General features: G+C 41.1%; 1 protein-coding gene across 5 annotated transcripts in view; it reads left to right on the plus strand.

Annotated features, from left to right (window-relative positions):
• APH1B (aph-1B gamma-secretase subunit) overlaps positions 1 to 24,452 on the plus strand; it is a 93,659-nt gene that overhangs the window by 22,714 nt on the left and 46,493 nt on the right. For 4 of the 5 annotated variants that reach the window (XM_027123247.1, XM_027123250.1, XM_027123249.1 and 1 more), the window contains one exon: positions 1,729 to 5,239. In XM_027123247.1, the coding sequence (XP_026979048.1) occupies positions 1,729 to 1,896 (168 nt within the window). In that variant the 3' untranslated portion in view covers positions 1,897 to 5,239. Of the gene's footprint in view, positions 1 to 1,728; positions 5,240 to 24,452 lie in introns of those variants that run through there. The other variant, XM_027123246.1, reaches the window with a different exon arrangement.

Below are 24,452 nucleotides of genomic sequence, written 5' to 3' on the forward strand. Positions count from 1 at the left end.
ACAGCTTTTTGCCTGGTCATCAAAGAAACATGTTGTCTTGCATTATCCTAATGGAAGATTATGCTTTTTCTGTTGACTCATTGCTGACGCTTTTCTTTGAGTGCTGCTTTCAGTTGGTCTAATTGGGAGCAGTCCTTGTTGGAATTAATCGTTTGGTTTTCCGGAAGGAGCTCGTAATAGAGGACTCCCTTCCAATCCCACCATATATACAACATCACCTTCTCTGGATGAAGACCAGCCTTTGGTGTGGTTCGTGGTGGTTCATTTTGCTTGCCCCACGATCTCTTCCATTCCACACTGTCGTACAGTATCCACTTTTCACTGCCCATCACAATTGGTTTTAAAAACGAGACGTTTTCATTACGTTTAAGTAGAGAATCGCATGCGGAAATACGGTCAAGAAGGTTTTTTTCACTTATGTGGAGCCCAAACATGAAAGCGATTAACATAACCAAGCTGGTGCAAATGATTTTCAGTGCTTGATTTGGATATTTTGAGTATGTCAGCTATCTGCTGCGTGGTATAAAATTGATTGTTGTCAGTTAATGTCTTGATTTCATTGCTATCGACTTCAACTGGTCTACCCAACTGTGGGGCATGGTCCAGCGAGAAATCTCCAAAAAGAAACTTTGCCCACAACTTTTGACACGTTCGATCAGTCACAGCACCTTTTCCATACACTGCACAAATCTTTTTTTGCATTTCGGTTGCGTTTTTACCTTTCTTGAAATAATAAAGCATAATATGCTGAAAATGTTGCTTTTTTTCTTCCATCTTCAGTATTAAAATGGCTACACAAAAAGTCACCAATTTTGATAAGTCTTTTTTTAAATGCACGCTGATATGACAGCTGTCACATACAATCTAACAAAATTGTTTTGAATGAAGTTAAAGACAACTAAGTGCTACTACAGCCATCTTACGGAAAAAAAACGAATGAACCTTTGGCCAACCCAATATTTTCTCTCCACAGACCCAAAGAGAAGCTTGGCGGCCAGGTTACAGTTCCCACCTCTAAAAAGCTGTCCTTTTGCTCAAGGCAAATAAACTCTACGTCTCAGCCTTCCTGCATCTTCACCAGCCCTGGGCACTTCCCTGCCCATCCTCAGCTAGACAGAGATGCCCCCTGCCTCACTCTAGTCAAAAGCTCTCCTACACCCAGCATCTTTTCACTCTGGGAGCCAGATCTGGCTTCACTTTTCCTAGCTGCCTAGCCTGTCGAGTCCTTAAATCTGAGATCGTTCTTCTATGAAATGGGCCCTTAGCTCACAGGTTATCATCGTGGAACTGGAATGTGTGACCCAGGTGATAAGTCCACAGCACAGCACGTCGGGCACGCTCGATGGCCCTTCCTGCTGCTGCCCTCAACGTGCCGCGTGTGCCATGGAGACCAACACGGAAGACTTGGGGAAGCTGGGACAACACTAACTCTGCCCCATGTGGCATTGATTGTTATCAGGACTATTCTCAGATACCCTGTGCCAGAACCTGTCACGAGCGCCTTACTGGTGTTATTTTAGCTTCACCTCAGTCCCATTTCACTTACACAGAAACAGACTTACGGGCTAGTGTCTGTTGACTAGGTTAGTCCTATGTGTCTTTGTGGGTGCATGACATACATCGTATGTTTGGTGGAACACACCTCAGCTATTGAAAGTGTTTCATATTTTCCGTTTCCTTTGGTTAATCCACATGTTTAATAAGCTTGCTGTTATTTTCCCCTTGCAGACCTTCATAAGTCCTTATTCTGGATTAAATCTGGTGTTGGCATACATCATCCTGGTGCTCACGGGCATCTGGGCCTTCTTTGTTTCTGGAGGCAGCTGCCGAAGCCTGAAACTCTGCCTGCTTTGCCAAGACAAGGACTCCCTCCTCTTCAACCAGCGCTCCAGATAACCTCCAAGGACCAGCGCTTCTCAAACAGTAAGCTGCCTCTTTAGAGGAAGCGCAGTGGTGCCTTTTTCTAAAAATCCCTTTTCCTGGTGGAATTAGAAAAAACCAAACTATCTAGATACAGCATGGCTTTCATGCAACAGCTTTCTGAAAGGGATTCATCCGTGGTGTGCAGCCAGGCTGCACATTAGAAAGAACTACCTGGGGAAACATAAAGAATACTGATTTCTGGACTGCACCCTCCAGATTTAATTGGTCTGGGCATTTGGTGATTTTTTAAAACTTCCCAGATGACTCCGATGTGCAGCCAGGTTGAGAACCATCGGTGTCCAAACAGGAACTTCCTGAGAACGCCGTAAGTGAATAAGAATCAGATGTTTAGCTGTCTCTTAACTCAGCCTGCTTTGGGCAAGTGAGTATCTGAAGGTCAAATCCTGGTTAGCCTTTGTCGTTTCGAGTTTTGAAGTCACAGAAGGCTAAAGGGCTATTATCTCTGTGAACTGTTGTCACATCCTTCACTGGTACCCTGTTTTATGAGAACATGGTAGGCCGTGCTTCTAAATATAATAATACATTGCACTGACTAACTATGATCATTTAACCAAAGTAAGCTATTGATTAATAGACTGTATTTTCCTCTAGTTTTTTCATTCTCGATTTTGCTTGTTTGAAGCATTACATGACATTACATTTTTGAGCATAGATTATGTTTCTTTAACTAAAAACCAATTATTTTCCAACTTCCTGGGAAGATGATATAAAACCAAGAATCTTTGTGCAACTTCTGTAAGTCTTTCCTGGGCTCAAGGCTTTCCATGGGCTCTGCCCCAAGGCAGTGTTTACCAGCTGAGTGCTTGCTGCCGGACTAGTTGAGGTGAAGCCTGTTGTTCTATCTCTGAGCAGCTCTGCAGGTTGCTGAGTGATGTACCCTGCAACAGGCTTCACTGGAGCTGGCAGAAGTTTACGAAAAGCAGGAGGAAAACAAGCTAGTAGGGTGGTGTTGACGCTTATAATTTGCTCCTGTGATATTAACTAGTACTTCTCCCCAGATGGTGTAGTGAAAAATTGGAAATACGACTAAAACTGCCAAATTCACGCTTTTAACATAGCCCATATAATCTTTAGATCTTGTAAATGTCTCTGGGTTTTGCTGACAGCTACAGCATTCCCTTTATAGGAGTATCTAAGATCTTGGTTCAGCTTCCAAACAGTGCTTTTGGTTTCCTTTGTAAAGAGCAATTGTTCCCAGTTGATGGCTTTTAGGAAGCTGATGGTGTGAAATGTAAATTCCCTACACATTTAAGTGAGAAGCTCAGTGAATCCCCTTTGTGCAGTACAACAGCCAAAAGAAATAGAAGCAGCAAATGAGAGGGCTCACCAGTGACGTGACAGATGGGAGAATTTGACAATACTGTGGTGGGGAAGAATAACAGACATGTTTAAAATGGAAACGCAGCCAGTATTTTGGGTTAGCCACACATCATTCCAGGGACCAGAACCTTACATGTGAACTAGACCTTTACCAGAGAAATCCCCTCTCATGTTTAAATTATTTGAATTTTTCAATCTAGGGATTCAGGAGGAATAGGGTTTCTAGCAAGGCTGTAAACAGTCCCATAAGCAATTATAGTTATTCCGCTAAAGCTTACTTCAGCACTAATACCGATGTTTTTGCTGGGGTTTACAATTTTCCACCTTTTTACAAGATTTTCTTTAAACTAGGTGAGTCGTAGGAGAGTCAAGGACATAGAGACTGAATAGTGAAATCTATTGTGCAGAGTTGAGGGGAACAAGATACCTACTGAACTGGGCTTCATTCCTATTGGAGCATGGTGTTCTTTGATGAACAGGATAAGAAAAATATAGAGTTGGTTATTACTGTTGACATACACATCTCTTAAACGGATAGTCTGGTTAAATATTTGCTGATCTGTAAAGTATAGAAATATCTGAGAATATTAATATTACTCATGCTTGAGCTCTGAGGATGTCCTGTGTGCATTAATAGTTTAATATTAAGTAAGGAATTTGGGGTATTGTGACATCTCATTTATAAAAGCATCTCGGGCAGGAAGAAAATTTTCTTTGATGGTGAGACTGTTGTCTTAGCTTTATTTAATAGTTTATTTAATAATCCTTGATTACCTATGAATAAAGGAACTTTGTAATTCCTTATTTCTCTTGTGAGCATTGCCATAGCCAGCTTAGGCACTGTTATTGCAAGTAGCCTTGTTTGCCTAATGCCAAGGAAGCCCAGGGGGAGAGTAGTCTTCCTCTGTTGTGTGTATATATTGAGGTGTGCTTTATTTTTTTAATTTTTATTTTTTGTGTTTGTTATCTCTACTGAGCTTTCTGAGCCCTGATAGTATTTGGAGAGGAGCTGTTGGTGGTAATCTTGTTTGTATGTTCTCCTCCACACGGGGCTTTCTCAGTTTGGAGGGAAGTGTGGCTGTAGTTAAAGCTGACCTTGGAATGTGAATGCTGTTGCAGCACCTGACTCTGTTGCCATGTGAGGAATTGAGATCAGTTTTGGTTCTCTAAGAAATTTGTGTTTATTTGTAACTCATCTGAATTAGCAGTTGTAATGGGAGGAGTTTCGTTACCCTTGATCCTAGCCTGTGTGACTGGCAATATAGTAGCAGCCTCTTTTCGAGCAGCTTAGTGAAAACATGGCTGAAAGGAATAAATGGTGTCTGAAGACTGTATAGAAGATGGCTTTTGTTCCCAATGTTAATATTTTTCTTCTCAAGCACATTTCCTTGTTTGCTGAGAGTGGCAGGTACACGTCAAAAATGCTAGGTGTCCTTATCCTGTAGAGTTGGTACAGGATAAGGAGTCATGACAGAAGCTTCCCCTTACCTGGTCCTCTTCCTGCTCGCCTCAAACTAGCCCCAAGACGTGGATTAATGGTCAGAGTGGACCTGAGGGCTCCACGGAAGCCAGGGTGGCAGCCTGTCTCAGGCATCAGCAGCCCACTCCCTGGGACGAGCTCCTTGAGAGTGCTAGCTTTCTATTTGGCTAAGTGTTTCCTAGGCTGCACCATTCCTAACTCCAGGTAGATAGATGTCACAACAAAACAATCTCAAAGTTCTTTGCTTAGAGCACTTTGTTTATGATTGCAATGTTTACATTTCTCATTTAATAAAAGACTTTACTGCATTCCGTTATATTTTAGTGTTTAGAGGGGTGGGTACCGTCTCTATGTACAATAGGTATCATTTTATATAAGTTATACTGTTATATCATGTATACTTGCAATGTCAGACCTTGTGTCCCGTACACAATGCAATAGACTCTTTCCAGAGCTGTATTTTTCAGTAAACAATAAAAAGTTTGTTTGTCACTACTTGTTTCTCATGTTTCCTCTTCTTTGGAATAGTGTATCCTGCAGTATTTGTTTTACAATTTTTGTCTCTTATAAAACTTGGCTGTACATTATGTTATTTGTCACTGGTCAGCTCGAGACTCTTTTCAAAGAGAAATCTTTGTTATCTGATTTAAAATTTATAAGGCCTGTTTTGTTTCTGTGTGTTCAGAAGCAGTTTGGTGCAGAGAAGTTCCTTGAGGTGTCATAAACCAAATGGAGGAGAATCCTCAAAGGTCCTGGAAGCCCTTGAAAAGTCTCCTGAGTAACTGTAAAATAGTGAATGTATAAACCATCATGGAATACTGGCTGAAGGTGGGAGTTGGTTGACTAGGAGAGTACAATTTAGTTTCTACCCAGTGACCCCGAGCAGCCTGTAGAGTCGTTTTGTTTTTTCTTCCCTTGGTGAGGAGTCAGTGCAGCTAAGGGGCTGAGCATGGCCTTCACCATCAGACACGCTACACAGAGAATTGTTAGGGCCTGAAACGCAAAACCATGTGATGCCTTTTCAGTCTGGTTTGAAATGAGGCTGCTCCAGGTTTATGTTAATTGTATTATTAGGTGAAATATCCTCAGGAAGCAAGGACTCGTTGGTCTAACTTGTAATGGAAAAGGGGCACATTCCTCAGGTAACAGCCCAGATTCACGCACAATTTCTTTGGCCGTTCCACACTGAAATCGTGGCTCTAGTTTAATTGTTATTTGTTTGGTATTTAGTTGGAAAAGGGATTTCCCTGTGACCAGCCTCAACATATGAGAAACCCCCAATGGAAAGAACTACATATTTTGCCTTTGCCTTATTGAAAATGCTGAATATAAGGAACCACTCACCTGGCTTATGGTCTCAGCCTTAGTAAAAGAATTGGGGATTTTATATATTCTAAGAGGACGACAGTAGATTATGAGCCCTGAGTGGGTCCTGGCTTTAAGGTTCAATAATTAGTAGGTGGTACTTGTTGCTTAAGTGTGGGTCACTGTAAATCCTGCTTATACCTAATAGTATATCCATACATATTTTCTGTGCTTGAGCAAAATCAGAGGTGGAGTCTATAGCGTTTAATCAGGGCTTACCATGCACAGAACATTGTGTTAGATACTTTATCTTGTGTGTGTGTGTGTGTGTGTGTGTGTGTGTGTGTGTGTGTGTGTGTTTGAGAGAGAGAGAGAGAGATACTTTAAAAGGATGGAAAAGAACAAGACGGTGGAGATCTTTGTTTTTAGGAAATATATAAGGCAGCTACAAATGCACTACAAGTTAGGAAATAATATAGAATAGCTCGAATACATAAGATGATACGTAAAATTTGGGGAGTGGATGAAGGGCAGGTGGATCATGGGGTTATGTCAAAAGGAAAAGGTGAGGACGGAGGGCTGAACCCTGAGGCACTCCACTTGACAGGTAGGAAAGGGCAGGTGGGGTCATCACTGAGGAAAGAAGGAAAAGCAGGGGAGTGTGGTGGCCTGAGAGCCAGGGGGAAGTATGTCAACTGCTGCTGAGCAATGAGTAAGATGTGAGGAGTAGGACCTGACTGCTGCACATGGAGAGATGGAATTTTCTGGTGACTTTGATAAAAGCAATTTTAGTGTAGGGGTGAACATCTAAATGGAGTGGGTTATAGAGATTGGGAGATAAGGAAGTAGCCACAGCACGTAGAGTACAGATAACCGTATAATTATAGTAGGGGAATGGGATGATAGCCTGAGGAGGATGTGAGGGCAAGAGACGGCATTCTTCTTTTCTTTTCTTTTTTCTCTCTAACATTGTACTGTAACAGCATGTTTATATGAAGATGGGGATGATTCAGTGGAAAGGGAAACATTGATGCAAGAGAGGGGATAGTTGCCAAAGCAAAGTCCCTAAGGAGAGAATAGAGTGGGAAGTTTTTTAGCATTAAATGCTTACGTTAGATAAGTTAAAATGTTTAAAAGCAAGAGTTTAAACTTCTACTTAAGAAACTAGAAACAGAGGAGCAAACTAAAGCTAGAATAAGCCGAAGAAAGGAAGTAGCGAAGAGAATAGCAGAAGTCAGATAGAAGGCAGAAAAAACAATGGAGCAATCAATAAAAGGAAACTGGTTCTTTGAGAAAATCAGTACAATTGGTAAAGCGGTGTCCAGATAGATAAGGAAAAAAAAGAGGGCACAAATGATGAGTATCAGGAATAAGTGGAGACATCAATATAGCCTCTACATTATTAAGTAAAAAGGGAATATTATGAATAGCTTAAAGGCAGTAAATTAAAAATTTAAACGAAGTAGACAGGTTCCTTTGTAAAAAAGCTCACTCAAGAAGAACTAGAAAATCTGACTATCGCTATATTGCTTCAGAGTGTTTTTTCTTGCCTTGTAATGTGCCTTGTGATTATTTATTGAAAGCTGTACATCGTGTATTAGGTAACAGGAACTGAAGTAAATAGGCCTTTAGTGTAAGTTTTATGTCAGTCTGGGCAAAAGCTGGACTGTATTTAATGTTTGCTGCAGCTCTAAGTACCAGAGGCTTCAAGTTCCTCTAGTGTCCTTGTTGTTGTCTCCCCTCTTGACTTTGGACTTCCCCTGTGCTCCTTCTCAAAGAAAGTCTATGTCTTGCAGATCTTTGAACTGTAACCCACTGTTTTTATATTGGAGCCCTACTGAGGTGGCAGTAAGGTTGGTGTGGGAGAGGGGCCATGTCCTATAATCTTAAGACTAAATCTCAGTTTTTTGGTGGGGCTACATCTCTTAACTAAGTATCTCTTAGTTCTTTTCCTCCCCTTAGGTGAGACAGGAAGGCTAACGGGGGCTGGAGTGGGAGAAGTGCCCTTCTTCTAGGTGGGATAAGGCTCTTGTACTGTCTTTTCTCCTAGAAAGTAGGCCTTTGTTATGGAGAATGCTCTGGGCATATTTTACTTTTTTTTTTCTTTTTTAAAAAATAAATTTACTTATTTAATTTTGGCTGTGTTGGGTCTTCGTTGCTGCGTGCAGGCTTTCTCTAGTTGCGGCGAGCGGGGGCTACTCTTCATTGCAGTACGCGGGCTTCTCATTGCGGTGGCTTCTCTTGTGGAGCACGGGCTCTAAGCGTGCGGGCTTCAGTAGCTGTGGCACGCGGGTTCAGTAGTTGTGGCACACGGGCTTAGTTGCTCCACGGCATGTGGGATCTTCCCAGACCAGGTATCGAACCCGTGTCCCCTGCATTTGCAGGAGGATTCTTAACCACTGCGCCACCAGGGAAGTCCCTCTGGGCATATTTTACAATGATTATCCTTACCCTCTCCCTGCCAGAGCCACAGGGAGCTCTTCATTGAGAATTTGGCAGGGCTCCTGGAGGTAAAACCCTCAAAAGTGTGGGGCTCTTAAGACTCTGTTCTAGTCTTAGGAATTTCTCACTTTTAAGCTATTCCATACTTAGGCTCTAGCAATTTGTCAAAATTAGCATTTAGGTATCCCTACCTGTTTATGGCTCCACCGACTTCTGCTCTAGGTAAGCAAATCTCAGCTGTGGCACTCTGGATTCACCTGTCTCTCCAGATTTCAGGATGATGGCTTGTCTTGAGACCTCAGTTCTCTAATGGGGGTGAGAAATATTACTGATTTTCAGTTTGTTTAGTGTTTTCTTTTTCTTTTTTTTAACATCTTTATTGGAGTATAATTGCTTTACAATGTGTTTAGTGTTTTCTTATTGTAAGTGTGAGAGTGACAGCTTTCAAGCTCTTTACATGTTGGAGCTAACCAGAAATCCCCAAAATCTATTAAAGACATTGAATTTGCAGTTTATATAAAGAAATTCCTAGAAGGCTTCACTGAAGAATTCTGCCAAACCTTAATAAAACAAACAAAAAGAAAGGAGATATGTTATGAAACTGTAGTAATCAAAACAGTATGGTATTGGCATAAAAACAGACACATAGAACCATAAAAATTCTAGAAGAAAACATAGGCAGTACTCTCTTTGACATCAGTTTTAGTAGTATTTTTTTGGATATGTCTCAAGGGAGACAAAAGCAAAAATAAACAGGACCACATCAAACTAAAAAGCTTTTGCACAGCAAAGGAAACTATCAACAAAATGAAAAGGCCACTTACTGAATGGGAGAAGATATTTGCAAATAATATATCTGATAAAGGGGTAATATCCGAAATATATAAAGAACTCATAAAACTCAACATCAACATATGTATATGTGTGTGTGTGTGTGTGTGTGTGTGTGTGTGTGTGTATGTATGTATGTATGTATCACATTTTCTTTGCCCATTCATCTACTGATAGGCACTTGGGTTGCTTCCATAGCTGGGCTATTATAAATGCTGTAATGAAAAAAGAAAAAAGAACCCTCCCCCCAAACAATCCAATTAAAAAAACAGGCAGAGGATCTGAAAAGACATTTTTCCAAAGAAGGCATTCAGCTGGCCAACAGGCACATGAAAAGATGCTCAACATCACTAATCACCAGGGAAATGCAAATCAAAACCACTGATATATCACCTTACACCTGTCAGAATGGCTGTCGTCAAAAAGACCTCAAATAACTAGTGTTGGCAAGGATGTGGAGAAAAGGGAGCCCTTCTGCATGGTTGGTGAGTGTAAATTGGTGCAGCCACTATGGAAAACAGGATGGAGGTTCCTCAAAAAATTAAAAATAGAACTACCATATGATCCAGCAGTTCTACTCCTTTGTATTTATCCAAAGAAAACAAAAACACTAATTAGAAAAGATATATACACCCCTGTGTTCATTGCAGCATTTGCAATAGCCAAGATATGGAAGCAACCCAAGTGCCTATCAGTAGATGAATGGGTGAAGAAGATGTGATACATACACACACACACACAGACACACACACACACCATGGAATATTACTCAGCCATAAAAAGAATGAAATCTTGCCATAACAGAGTTATAGATACAGAGAACAAAACAGGTGGTTAGAGGAGAGGGGGGTGGGGAGAGGAAGGAAATAGGTGAGGGAGAGTAAGAGGTATAAACTTCCAGTTTCAAAATAAATGAGTCATGGATATGAAATGTACAGTGTGAGGAATATAGTCAATAGCTATGTAATATCTTTGGGTGGTGACACACTGTAACTAGATTTATTGTGGTGATTATTTTGAAGTGTATAGAAATAACAAATCACTACATTGTGTAACAGGAACTAACAGTGTTATAGGTCAGCTATACTTCAAAAACAAGCAAACAAACATACAAACAAATGGAAAAAGATCAGATATATGGTTATCAGAGGTGGGCAGTGGGGGGAGGGGGAATTGGATGAAAGCAGTCAAAAAGTACTACAGTCTTGCAGTTTTAAGATAAATAGTGCGAGGGATATAATGTACAACATGATAAATATAATTAACATTGCTGTATGTTATATATGGAAGTTAAGAGAGTAAATCCTAAGAGTTCTCATCACACACACAAATTTTTTTCTGTTTCTGTAATTTTGTGTCTATATGAGATGATGGATGTTCACTAAACTTACTGTGATAATCATTTTCATGATGTATGTAAGTCACATCATTATACCATACATATTAAATTTATACAGTGCTGTATGTCAATTAATCTCAATAAAATGAAAAAAAATTGTTTAGCATATGGTAGAAACAGCACGTTGCTGTTTGTCATGTTTAGCATGTTGTAAGCAGACAACTCAGTACAATCCTTTTGGGTGGTAATTTAGCAAAATTTATAAAATAGCTATAAGATTTTGAGATGTGCGTTTTGTGAACCAGCAGTTGCTTTTCTAGGAATTTATGTTCCAGAAATACATCTGAATACATAGGATCTTGTAATAGTCTAGTAACTGTAAGGAATTTGCAATGAATGTCTTTCAACAGAGCTTGGTGTCCAATTGCAGAACGCTTTACAGCCATTAGAAAGAATGAGGATATTTGGAATATGTTAGAAAACAAAAGCAAGGTATAGACCATTCTTCCATTCAGTAAATATTTTTTATGCCAGACATTGTGCTAGATACCAAGAATACAATAGTGAAAGTAGGTAAGATCTGTTTATTAAATATTTAAAAGTGAATGTTAACACACAAGCATACAAAACTATGACTATTTTGGGAGTTAGGATTATGGGGGACTTTTGGCTTTATTCATAATTAAATATTTGTATTTTTTAATGAGCATATATTATTTGTTTTAATATGGAAAACCTCTTATTTAAATAAAATATTGGTCACAGCATTATTTATAGTAGCAAAAAACTAGAAGAAAAGTATTAATGTTTAACACTAAGGAAAAGTTTAGACCAACAAATCCATCCAAAGAAACATTATCCAGCAAATAAAAATTAGGTTTATAAATATTAAATAACAATATGCTATCATGTTAATTAGTTAAAGACTTTTTAAAAGTATCAATACATAGAAAAAATATCTGAGAGAAAAACACAAAAACATTAGTAGCATCTGCATTAGCGAAGAGGTGACTTTAAATACACTTTCCATTTCTCTGCATTTCTGAGTTTCCTTTTTTTTTCCACACACATACTGTATTTTATTTTTACAAGAGATAAATAAACTGACACCAAGCATTGTAAATGGATGACCACAACAAAAGCAACAATGATTGCAATTACCCAACACGAAACACACTCATACTATGTCATAATATTGACATTGAGTCCAGTAATCCTCCACTGTAACAGCTCCTTTACTTTGCAGTGAAAATTAATTTGTATATTTTTTGCCTCTGAGTCCTTGTGGGATTTTTTTTTTATATTCAAACAGAAAATCACAAAAATTATAATCATCCTCATCAGTTCACTCAGTCCCATGTAATTAATTTTTTTTATCTTGATCTTTTGTTAGCACTTTTATGAATTCATCAGTTTTCCATTAGAGTTCTGAAAAGGCTTATTCATTCAGTTCAGCAGTATAGTCAGTTACCAGAAACCTGTACCTGTCAGAGTCTTTTCCATGAATTCCTTGAAGATGAAACCCTTTTATAGGAACATTTTTGCAAAAGCATTAGAATACACCCAGAACTGTCTGCAAATGACAAAAGACTTAAAAATGACCACAGTTAAAGATTTGATGAAAGTTCATAATAATGCAATTGACAAGAAAATTTAGAGATACACATTTTAAAGTAATAACTAGAATTATGACTTATAACATTATACCAGAACATATAAGATTTCTAGAAATTTCATGTAATGTCTGAAACATTTATATTAACATATTTCCATACAAATAACCCAAAGAAAGTTTAGTATTAGTTGTTTTGTTGGTTGGTTTGTTTGTTTTTTTATACTGCAGGTTCTTATTAGTCATCTGTTTTATACACATCAGTGTATACATGTCAATCCCAATTGCACAATTCAGCACACCACCACCACCACCCCACCGCGGTTTTCCCCCCTTGGTGTCCATACGTTTGTTCTCTAAATCTGTGTCTCAACTTCTGCCCTGCAAACTGGTTCATCTGTACCATTTTTCTAGGTTCCACATACAGAGCATATATTATTTATGTAGTCAGACAAAACCATAATCTAACCACTTCTAGGATTTCTTATTGTCCTTATTAGAAAGTGTATATCATAAAAGGCCTTTCACACTCTGATCCCAACCACTTTCCTGCCCCCCACCATTCCCTGTCCTCCCTTCCCAGACATTTTCAAACACATCCCTGAGGCCTCTGTTTACGATGCACCATGAGCTCTCAAACCTCCACATCTTTGTTCTTGTTTTTCGCTCCAGGTAGAAAGCATCGTATTCCTCCTTCAAGGTCCTGCTCAAGTGTCAGTCTTTGTGAAGTCTTTCCTGATTAGACTTAGAAAAACAAGTGGCTTTTTCCACTGTGATTCCTTAACAAGTATATATTTTTAAATCAAGGAATAATTTACATACAGTAAAGTGCACTGATCTGAAGCATACAATTGGATGAGTCTTGACAAATGTGTACACCTGTGTAACCACCACCCCAGCAAGCTATAGAACATTTCCTGTTCCCCAGGTGGTTCCCTTGCTTCCTTCCTAGTCAATCCACGTACCTTCCACAGAGGCAGCTGCTGGTTCCAACTTCTATCACCGTGGATTACTTTCACTTTTGAACTTCATAAAAATGGAATAACACAAAGTGTACTCTTGTATCTGACTTCTTTCCTCCGCATAATTTTCTGAGATTCATGTCTTGGGGTATATCAATAAGTTGTAACTTTTTGCTGAATGGTATTCCATCTTATGGATGTACAGTTTGTTTAGTCCTTCTCCTGTTAATAGACACATAGCATCTTTTCATACCACTCTTCTATATATTATGGTTAATGTTTTCTGTCTGTCTCCCTAAATGAGATTGTGATACCAATTATCTGTCTGAATCATGGTTGCACTTAATTTGTGCCTAGCAAACAGTGGTTGCTCATTAAATCTTTGCTTTTGAATAAGGAGGTATGAGAAAGAAAGTCAATTGGAAATTACTTTGAATGATAGAAGAGAGATAAAGGAAAACGCTGTTTCCTTATAACACTTCTGACACCAGAAGTGTGGGTTTCTCCACACCAAGCAATTCTCCAGTCCTCAGTGGACACCAACTGGCTGTTCTACAATTTAACTCAATTCTGACACTAACTGTCCAGAAATATTGCAGACCCCACAGGTTAGGGACTCAATCCCACAAGCCTGCCCCCACTTTAGACAATTGCAAGTCCCAGGTTGTCACTTGTACTTCTGACTGTAAATTACAGGTTCCCATGACTCCCTCCTCAGGTCTGATAATTTGCTAGAAAACTCAGGTAAACATTTACTTACATTTGCCAGTTTATTATAAAGGATATTAACGAGGGATATATTAACAAGGGATTATTATAAAGGATATTATAAAGGATATTAACAAAGAATATTAACAGCCAGATAAAGAGGTCCATACGTCAAGGTATGAAGAAAGGGCACAAGGCTTCCATGCCCTAGCTCTGGGTGCACCACTATCCCAGCACTTGTGTGATGGGAGCATTCTGAATCCCATTGTTTAGGGTTTTTATGGAGGTCCCATTATGCAGATGTGATTGATTAAATCATTCCCCATTGGTGTTTTTTTCTTTTTTTAATAGATTTATTTATTTATTTATTTATTGGCTGTGTTGGGTCTTTGTTGCTGCTTGCGGGCTTTCTCTAGTTGCGGCGAGCGGGGGCTACTTTTTGTTGTGGTGCGCGGGCTTCTCATTGCGGTGGCTTCTCTTTGTTGCGAAGCACAGGCTCTAGGCACGCGGGCTTCAGTAGTTGTGGCATGCGGGCTCAGTAGTTGTGGCTTGCAGGCTCTAGAGCGCAGGCTCAGTAGTTGTGGCGCACGGGCTTAGTTGCCCCACGACATGTGGGATCTTCCCAGACCAGGGCTCGAACCCGTGTCCCCTGCATTGGCAGGTAGATTCTTAACCACGGTGCCACCAGGGAAGTCCCACCCCCCACACACACACTGGTGATTGAGCTCAATTCCCAGCCTCTCTCCCCTCCCTGGAGGCTGGGGGTGGGGCTGAAAATTCTAACCCTCTAGTCACATGGTTGGTTCCTCAGCCCCCATCCTCCAAGCTTCATCACCTCTTTAGCATCAGCTGAGGTGTGGCTTAAAAGGGCTTCTTATGAATAACATTTAGGAGCTTTGTGCCAGGAACCAAAGACAAAGACCAAGTACATATTTCGTATTATATCCCAGTATCACAGGAGATTAATCCAGATTTCACCCAGTGGCTAAGAGGGAGTGATGAGCTCCTGACCATGCTTGTTCTCCATGAAAACGATGTACCATATTCAGGAAAGCTTTTCAAATGGTTATGTGTCGAGTGGTTGGGAAGGAGAGAAACTAAGATGCATGAGACCTGTTGTTGGATGTCTAGGTAGCTTGGGAAACTAGTTTCAGCAGATGAACTAATGGGTTATGTTACCTGCCTCACCAGAAGAGTCTTTGCTTCTTTCAGAGAAGCTGGTCAACTCTGTCATCACCAGCACAGAGTTGCTATAGAGGTCTCAGTGTGCCCTTGAACCCGTAGGCCCTGTGTTTATTGTCTTCATAGTGGGTGATTAAAAGTTAATATTTGAAACAAGTGATCTCGAGCAGAAATAATGACTTTGACTTACAGTGTGGAGAGGTCATAGTGGCCATGTGAGTAGAGATCATGCTCCTTCTTGGGCTCCCACCCACAGGACAAGTCCCAGAGAAGTGTGCCAGGCCTGGCCAGGCTTCTCCTTCTTGATCGACCAAGGGGATAAGCTCTGAATGGAAATGCCAGGATGGGGCAGGATGTTATTTGGCTGTGTAGTTCTTCTTCTTCTCCTTCTTCTCCCCTCCCCCTCCCCTTCCTCCCTTTCTTCTTCTTTTTTTTTTTTTTTCCTCTTTTATTTATCAGAAACATATCACATTAAATTTTATTCTTACTCAACAAATCCACTGCTTGGATGACTCTCTAAAGAAGATGTCCTCTTTTTTATTTTTTCCTTTATTTTTTCGAGCTTTACTGAGATATAATTGATGTATAACAGTGTGTAATTTTTTTGTTTTTACATCTATATTGGGGTATAATTGCTTTACAATGGTGTGTTAGTTTCTGCTTTATAACAAAGTGAATCAGTTATACATATACATATGTTCCCGTATCTCTTCCCTCTTGTGTCTCCCTCCCTCCCACCCTCCCTACCCCACCTCTCCAGGTGGTCACAAAGCACCAAGCTGATCTCCCTGTGCTATGCGGCTGCTTCCCACTAGCTATCTACCTTACGTTTGATAGTGTATATATATCCATGCCACTCTCTCACTTTGTCACAGCTTACCCTTCCCCCTCCCCATATCCTCAAGTCCATTCTCTAGTAGGTCTGTGCCTTTATTCCCGTATTACCCCTAGGTTCTTCATGACATTTTTTTTTCTTAGATTCCATATATATGTGTTAGTATACGGTAGTTGTCTTTCTCTTTCTGACTTACTTCACTCTGTATGACAGACTCTAGGTCCATCTACCTCATTACAAATAGCTCAATTTTGTTTCTTTTTATGGCTGAGTAATATTCCATTGTATATATGTGCCACATCTTCTTTATCCATTCATCTGATGTTGGACACTTAGGTTGCTTCCATGTCCTGGCTATTGTAAATAGAGCTGCAATGAACATTTTGGTACATGACTCTTTTTGAATTATGGTTTTCTCAGGGTGTATGCCCAGTAGTGGGATCACTGGGTCATATGGTAGTTCTATTTATAGTTTTTTAAGGAACCTCCATACTGTTCTCCATAGTGGCTGTACCAATTCACATTCCCACCAGCAGTGCAGGAGTGTTCCCTTTTCTCCACACCCTCTCCAGCATTTATTGTTTCTAGATTTTTTGATGATGGCCATTCTGACTGGTGTGAGATGATATCTCATTGTAGTTTTGATTTGCATTTCTCTAGTGATTAGTGATGTTGAGCATTTTTTTTTTTTTTTAGATGTTGGGGGTAGGAGTTAATTAATTTATTTTTGGCTGTGTTGGGTTTTTGTTTCTGTGTGAGGGCTTTCTCTAGTTGTGGCAAGCAGGGGCCACTCTTCATCGCGATGCACACCTCTCACTATCGCGGCCTCTCTTGTTGCAGAGCACAGGCTCCAGACGCGCAGTCTCAGTAGTTGTGGCTCACGGGCCCAGTTGCTCCGCGGCATGTGGGATCTTCCCAGACCAGGGCTCGAACCCGTGTCCCCTGCATTGGCAGGCAGACTCTCAACCACTGCGCCACCAGGGAAGCCCTGAGCATTCTTTCATATGTTTGTTGGCAATCTGTATATCTTCGTTGGAGAAATGTCTACTTACGTCTTCTGCCCATTTTTGGATTGGGTTGTTTGTTTTTTTGATATTGAGCTGCATGAACTGCTTGTAAATTTTGGAGATTAATCCTTTGTCAGTTGCTTCATTTGCAAATATTTTCTCCCATTCTGAGGGTTGTCTTTTGGTCTTGTTTATGGTTTCCTTTGCTGTGCAAAAGCTTTGAAGTTTCATTAGGTCCCATTTGTTTGTTTTTGTTTTTATTTCCATTTCTCTAGGAGGTGGGTCAAAAAGGATCTTGCTGTGATTTATGTCGAGTGTCCTGCCTATGTTTTCCTCTAACAGTTTGATAGTTTCTGGCCTTACATTTAGGTCTTTAATCCATTTTGAGCTTATTTTTGTGTATGGTGTTAGGGAGTGATCTAATCTCATACTTTTACATGTAGCTGTCCAGTTTTCCCAGCACCACTTATTGAAGAGGCTGTCCTTTCTCCACTGTACATTCCTGCCTCCTTTATCAAAGATAAGGTGACCGTATGTGCGTGGGTTTATCTCTGGGCTTTCTATCCTGTTCCATTGATCTATATTTCTGTTTTTATGCCAGTACCATACTGCCTTGATTACTGTAGCTTTGTAGTATAGTCTGAATTCAGGGAGCCTGATTCCTCCAGCTCCGTTTTTCGTTCTCAAGATTGCTTTGGCTATTCGGGGTCTTTTGTGTTTCCATACAAATTGTGAAATTTTTTGTTCTAGTTCTGTGAAAAATGCCAGTGGTAGTTTGATAGGGATTGCATTGAATCTGTAGATTGCTTTGGGTAGTAGAGTCATTTTCACAATGTTGAGTCTTCCAATCCAAGAACATGGTATATCTCTCCATCTATTTGTATCATCTTTAATTTCTTTCATCAGTGTCTTATAATTTTCTGCATACAGGTCTTTTGTCTCCTTAGGTAGGTTTGTTCCTAGATATTTTATTCTTTTTGTTGCAGTCGTAAATGGGAGTGTTTTCTTGATTTCACTTTCAGATTTTTCATCATTAGTATATAGGAATGCCAGAGATTTCTGTACATTAATTTTGTATCCTGCTACTTAACCAAATTTATTGATTAGCTCTAGTAGTTTTCTGGTCGCATCTTTAGGATTCTCTATGTATAGCATCATGTCATCTGCAGATAGTGACAGCTTTACTTCTTCTTTTCCGATTTGGATTCCTTTTATTTCTTTTTCTTCTCTGATTGCTGTGGCTAAACTTCCAAAACTATGTTGAATAAGAGTGGTGAGAGTGGGCAACCTTGTCTTGCTCCTGATCTTAGTGGGAATGCTTTCAGTTTTTCACCATTGAGGACGATGTTGGCTGTGGGTTTGTCATATATGGCCTTTATTATGTTGAGGAAAGTTCCCTCTATGCCTACTTTCTGGAGGGTTTTTATCATAAATGGGTGTTGAATTTTGTCAAAAGCTTTCTCTGCATCTATTGAGATGACCATATGGTTTTTCTCCTTCAATTTGTTAATTTGGTGTATCACGTTGATTGATTTGCGTATATTGAAGAATCCTTGCATTCCTGGAATAAACCCCACTTGATCATGGTATATGATCCTTTTAATGTGTTGTTGGATTCTGTTTGCTAGTATTTTGTTGAGGATTTTTGCATCTATGTTCATCAGTGATATTGGCCTGTAGTTTTCTTTCTTTGTGACATCCTTGTCTGGTTTTGGTGTCAAGGTGATGGTGGCCTCGTAGAATGAGTTTGGGAGTGTTCCTCCCTCTGCTATATTTTGGAAGAGTTTGAGAAGCATGGGTGTTAGCTCTTCTCTAAGTGTTTGATAGAATTCGCCTGTGAAGCCATCTGGTCCTGGGCTTTTGTTTGTTGGAAGATTTTTAATCACAGTTTCAATTTCAGTGCTTGTGATTTGTCTGTTCATATTTTCTATTTCTTCCTGATTCAGTCTTGGCAGGTTGTGCATTTCTAAGAATTTATCCATTTCTTCCAGGTTGTCCATTTTATTGGTATAGAGTTGCTTGTAGTAATCTCTCATGATCTTTTGTATTTCTGCAGTGTCAATTGTTACTTCTCCTTTTTCATTTCTAATTCTATTGATTTGAGTCTTCTCCCTTTTTTTCTTGATGAGTCTGACTAATGGTTTATCAATTTTGTTTATCTTCTCAAAGAGCCAGCTTTTAGTTTTATTGATCTTTGCTACCGTTTCCTTCTTTTCTTTTTCATTTATTTCTGATCTGATCTTTATGATTTCTTTCCTTCTGCTAACTTTGGGGGTTTTTTGTTCTTCTTTCTCTAATTGCTTTAGGTGCAAGGTTAGGTTGTTTATTCGAGATGTTTCCTGTTTCTTAAGGTAGGATTGTATTGCTATAAACTTTCCTCTTAGAACTGCTGTTGCTGCATCCCGTAGGTTTTTGGTTGTCATGTCTCCATTGTCATTTGTTTCTAGGTATTTTTTGATTTTCTCTTTGATTTCCTCAGTGATCACTTGTTATTAAGTAGTGTATTGTTTAGCCTCCATGTGTTTGTATTTTTTACAGATCTTTTCCTGTAATTGATATCTAGTCTCACAGTGTTGTGGTCGGAAAAGATACTTGATACAATTTAATTCTCTTAAATTTACCAAGGCTTGATCTGTAACCCAAGATATGATCTATCCTGGAGAATGTTCCATGAGCACTTGAGAAAAATGTGTATTCTATTGTTTTTGGATGGAATGTCCTATAAATATCAATTAAGTCCCTCTTGTTTAATGTATCATTTAAAACTTGTGTTTCCTTATTTATTTTCACTTTGGATGATCTGTCCATTGGTGAAAGTGGGGTGTTAAAGTCCCCTACTATGGAATGTGTTACTGTCAATTTCCCCTTTTATGGCTTTTAGTATTTGCCTTATGTATTGAGATGCTCCTATGTTGGGTGCATAAATCTTTACAATTGTTATATCTTCTTCTTGGATCGATCCCTTAATCATTATGTAGTGTCCTTCTTTGTCTCTTCTAATAGTCTTTATTTTAAAGTCTATTTTGTCTGATATGAGAATTGCTACTCCAGCTTTCTTTTGGTTTCCATTTGCGTGGAATATCTTTTTCCATCCCCTCACTTTCAGTTTGTATGTGTCCTTAGGTCTGAAGTGGGTCTCTTGTAGACAGCATATATATGGGTCTTGTTTTTGTATCCATTCAGCCAGTCTGTGTCTTTTGGTGGGAGCATTTAGTCTATTTACATTTAAGGTAATTATCGATATGTATGTTCCTATGACCATTTTCTTAATTGTTTTGGGTTTTGTTATTATAGGTCTTTCTTAATTGTTTTGGGTTTTGTTATTATAGGTCTTTTCCTTCTCTTGTGTTTCTTGCCTAGAGAAGATCCTTTAGCATTTGTTGTAAAGCTGGTTTGGTGGTGCTGAACTCTCTCAGCTTTTGCTTGTCTGTAAAGGTTTTAATTTCTCCATCAAATCTGAATGAGATCCTTGCTGGGTAGAGTAATTTTGGTTGTAGGTTTTTCTCCTTCATCACTTTAAATATGTCCTGCCAGTCCCTTTTGGCTTGCAGAGTTTCTGCTGAAAGATCAGCTGTTAACCTTATGGGGATTCCCTTGTGTGTTATTTGTTGTTTTTCCCTTGCTGCTTTTAATATGTTTTCTTTGTATTTAATTTTTGACAGTTTGATTAATATGTGTCTTGGTGTGTTTCTCCTTGGATTTATCCTGTATGGGACTCTCTGTGCTTCCTGGGCTTGATTAACTATTTTCTTTCTCATATTAGGTTAGTTTTCAACTATAATCTCTTCAAATATTTTCTCAGTCCCTTTCTTTTTCTCATCTTCTTCTGGAACCCCTATAATTCGAATGTTGGTGCGTTTAATGTCGTCCCAGAGGTCTCTGAGACTGTCCTCAGTTCTTTTCATTCGTTTTTCTTTATTCTGCTCTGCAGTAGTTATTTCCACTATTTTATCTTCCAGGTCACTTATCCGTTCTTCTGCCTCAGTTTTTCTGCTATTGATCCCTTCTAGAGTGTTTTTAATTTCATTTACTGTGTTGTTCATCATTGCTTGTTTCATCTTTAGTTCTTCTAGGTCCTTGTTAAATGTTTCTTGTATTTTCTCTATTCTATTTCCAAGATTTTGGATCATCTTTATTATCATTATTCTGAATTCTTTTTCAGGTAGACTGCCTATTTCCTCTTCATTTGTTAGGTCTGGTGGGTTTTTATCTTGCTCCTTCACCTGCGGTGTGTTTTTCTGTCTTCTCATTTTGCTTATCTTACTGTGTTTGGGGTCTCCTTTTTGCAGGCTGCAGGTTCGTAGTTCCTGTTGTTTTTGGTGTCTGTCCCCAGTGGCTAAGGTTGGTTCAGTGGGTTGTGTAGGCTTCCTGGTGGAGGGGACTAGTGCCTGTGTTCTGGTGGATGAGGCTGGATCTTGTCTTTCTGGTGGGCAGGTCCATGTCTGGTGGTGTGTTTTGGGGTGTCTGTGGCCTTATTATGATTTTAGGCAGCCTCTCTGCTAATGGGTGGGGCTGTGTTCCTGTCTTGCTAGTTGTTTGGCATAGGGTGTCCAGCACTGTAGCTTGCTGATCGTTGAGTGAAGCTGGGTGTTGGTGTTGAGATGGAGATCTCTGGGAGATTTTCGCCATTTGATATTATGTGTAGCTGGGAGGTCTCTTGTGGACCAGTGTCCTGAAGTTGGCTCTTCCACCTCAGAGGCACAGCACTGACTCCTGGCTGCAGCACCAAGAGCCTTGTAAAAAACAACAACAACAACAACAACAACAAAAAAAACGGACGGATAGAACCCTAGGCCAAATGGTGAAAGCAAAGCTATACAGACAAAATCTCACACAGAAGCATACACATACACACAAAAAGAGGAAAAGGGGAAAAAATCCTAAATCTTGCTCTCAAAGTCCACCTCCTCAATTTGGGATGATTCGTTGTCTATTCAGGTATTCCACAGATGCAGGGTACATCATGTTGATTGTGGAGATTTAATCCGCTGCTCCTGAGGCTGCTGGGAGAGATTTCCCTTTCTCTTCTTTGTTTGCACAGCTCCCGGGGTTCAGCTTTGGATTTGGCCCAGTCTCTGCGTGTAGGTCTCCGGAGGGCGTCTGTTCTTCGCTCAGACAGGACGGGGTTAAAGGAGCCGCTGATTCGGGGGCTCTGGCCCACTCAGGCCAGGGGGAGGGAGGGGCATGGAGTGCGGGGCGGGCCTGCGGCGGCAGAGGCCGGCGTGACGTTGCACCAGCCTGAGGTGCGCCGTGCGTTCTCCCGGAGGAGTTGTCCCTGGATCCCGGGACCCTGGCAGGGGCGGGCTGCACAGGCTCCCCGGAAGGGGGGTGTGGATAGTGACCTGGGTTCGCACACAGGCTTCTTGGTGGCGGCAGCAGCGGCCTTAGCGTCTCATGTCTGTCTCTGGGGTCCGCACTTTTAGCCGCGGCTCGCGCCCGTCTCTGGAGCTCCTTTAAGCAGCGCTCTTAATCCCCTTTCCTCGCGCACCAGGAAACAAAGAGGGAAGAAAAAGTCTCTTGCCTCTTCGGCAGGTCCAGACTTTTCCCCGGACTCCCTCCGGGCTAGCCGTGGTGCACTAAACCCTTCAGGCTGTGTTCATGCCACCAGCCGTCTCCCTGCGCTCTGACCGAAGCCCGGGCCTCAACTCCCCACCCCGCCCGCCCCGGCGGGTGAGCAGACAAGCCTCTCGGGCTGGTGAGTGCCGGTCGGCACCGATCCTCTGTGCGGAAATCTCTCTGCTTTGCCCGCTGCACCCCTGTTGCTGCACTCTTCTCTTTGCTCCGAAGCTTCCCCCCTCTGCCACCCACAGTCTCCGCCCGCGAAGGGGCTTCTAATGTGTGGAAACCTTTCCTCCTTCACGGCTCCCTCCCATTGGTGCAGGTCCCGTCCCTATTCTTTTGTCTCTGTTTATTCTTTTTTCTTTTGCCCTACCCAGGTACGTGGGGGGTTTCTTGCCTTTTGGGAGGTCTGAGGTCTTCTGCCAGCGTTCAGTAGGTGTTCTGTAGGAGTTGTTCCACGTGTAGATGTATTTCTGGTGTATCTGTGGGGAGGAAGGTGATCTCTGCGTCTTACTCTTCTGCCATCTTCCCCCTCTCCAACAGTGTGTCTTCTTCTTTACTGAGGTATAATTAACGTAAGATAAATGACACCTATTTAAAGTATAAAATTTCAGCCGTTTTGACATATGTAGAGAAACCATCATCACAAGCAAGATAACGTACATATCCGTCACCTCAACAGTTTTCCATACCCCTTCGTAATCCCTTCAGCCACTGCCTCATCCCCAGGCAACCGCTGATCTGCTTTCTGTCACTATAGTTTAGTTGGCATTTTTAAGAATTTTATACAAATGGAATTTTTATATGTGTGTGTTTGTTTATATTTGTGTGTGTATTTATTCCTTGTCTCCAGTTCAGCTTCAGGAAGAGAGAAAGTTAAGTGCACGTGTCCCTGGGAATTTGGTTCGCTGAATTAGAGGTGAGGGTAACATCCCAGGAGTTAAGCTGACTCCTTTGTCTGCTGGTAGTTGGCAGAACTTGCTCAGACTTTTCCTGAGCAGATGGCAGAGTTTAATATTATGAAGCAGATTGGAGGCGGGAGGTTGTCGTTGATTTTCCAGAAATTGTTGGCACAAATGCCTTTAGGGCCTTTGTCCTGTGGGGTTTTACGACGTTGTGGCGTGATTATGATAAGCGTGTGGCAAATTCTATTACAAGAAGGTGTTTCCGTGGCACCAGAGCTGTGGAGGGCGGACCCTGCACTGCCGCTGGAGATCAGAGCACTGCGGGAGCTGTGTGGCCTTGGCTCAGCCCAGAGCTGCAGCCCTTGTTTCGTTTTCCACTTATAAGATATAGGCGCAGTGCTCCCTCTTTCCCTGGGTTGTCGCATAAAGGCGTGAAGGTGCATCGAAACAGTCAAGGGTGTACAAGCGGGAGGCGTTGCTGAATCCCCGGTTGACCTGCAGTCACGATGATATGCTGACCTGCAATAATTTTTTTTGGTGAATAATTCCATACCACAGAGCACTTTGGCCCTTGTTTCTGCCGCCATTCTATAGTGAAAGGGCATATGGGTGGGGCAGAGGGACCCTCCCCTGCAGTGTTGTCTCAGCCTCGCACCTTTCCCCTACACCCTGCGGCAGTTGAATCCCAGCCAGAGGACCACGTAGGGCCAGGCGTGCCTGCCCGCCGTGTCCAATGTGGATATGCATGGTGATGCCAAAATGGTACCCGCTGCCCAGGAGGCACCTCTGCTGCCCGGCAGGTGGCCCGGGAGGTCTCATTTCCTCCTGTAAGTGGGTCTCGAGCTTCTCCCCACATCTCGAAGGAAGGTGACTCCTTCTAACATGAGGGACAGGGCACAGCTAACAAGTCAAGAGACTCGGGTTTCAGGCGTTCGCCCCCTTCAGGATGGCAGGTTCCAGGAGAGAATGTGTTCGCACCGCATTGTCCGGCGCGGGAACGTTCAGACTCCGAGGAGATTAG

This window comes from Aethalodelphis obliquidens, unplaced genomic scaffold (assembly GCF_003676395.1).
Source record: "Aethalodelphis obliquidens isolate GAN/ISIS:26980383/991018 unplaced genomic scaffold, ASM367639v1 scaffold26, whole genome shotgun sequence".
Taxonomy (NCBI): Eukaryota; Metazoa; Chordata; class Mammalia; order Artiodactyla; family Delphinidae; genus Aethalodelphis; species Aethalodelphis obliquidens.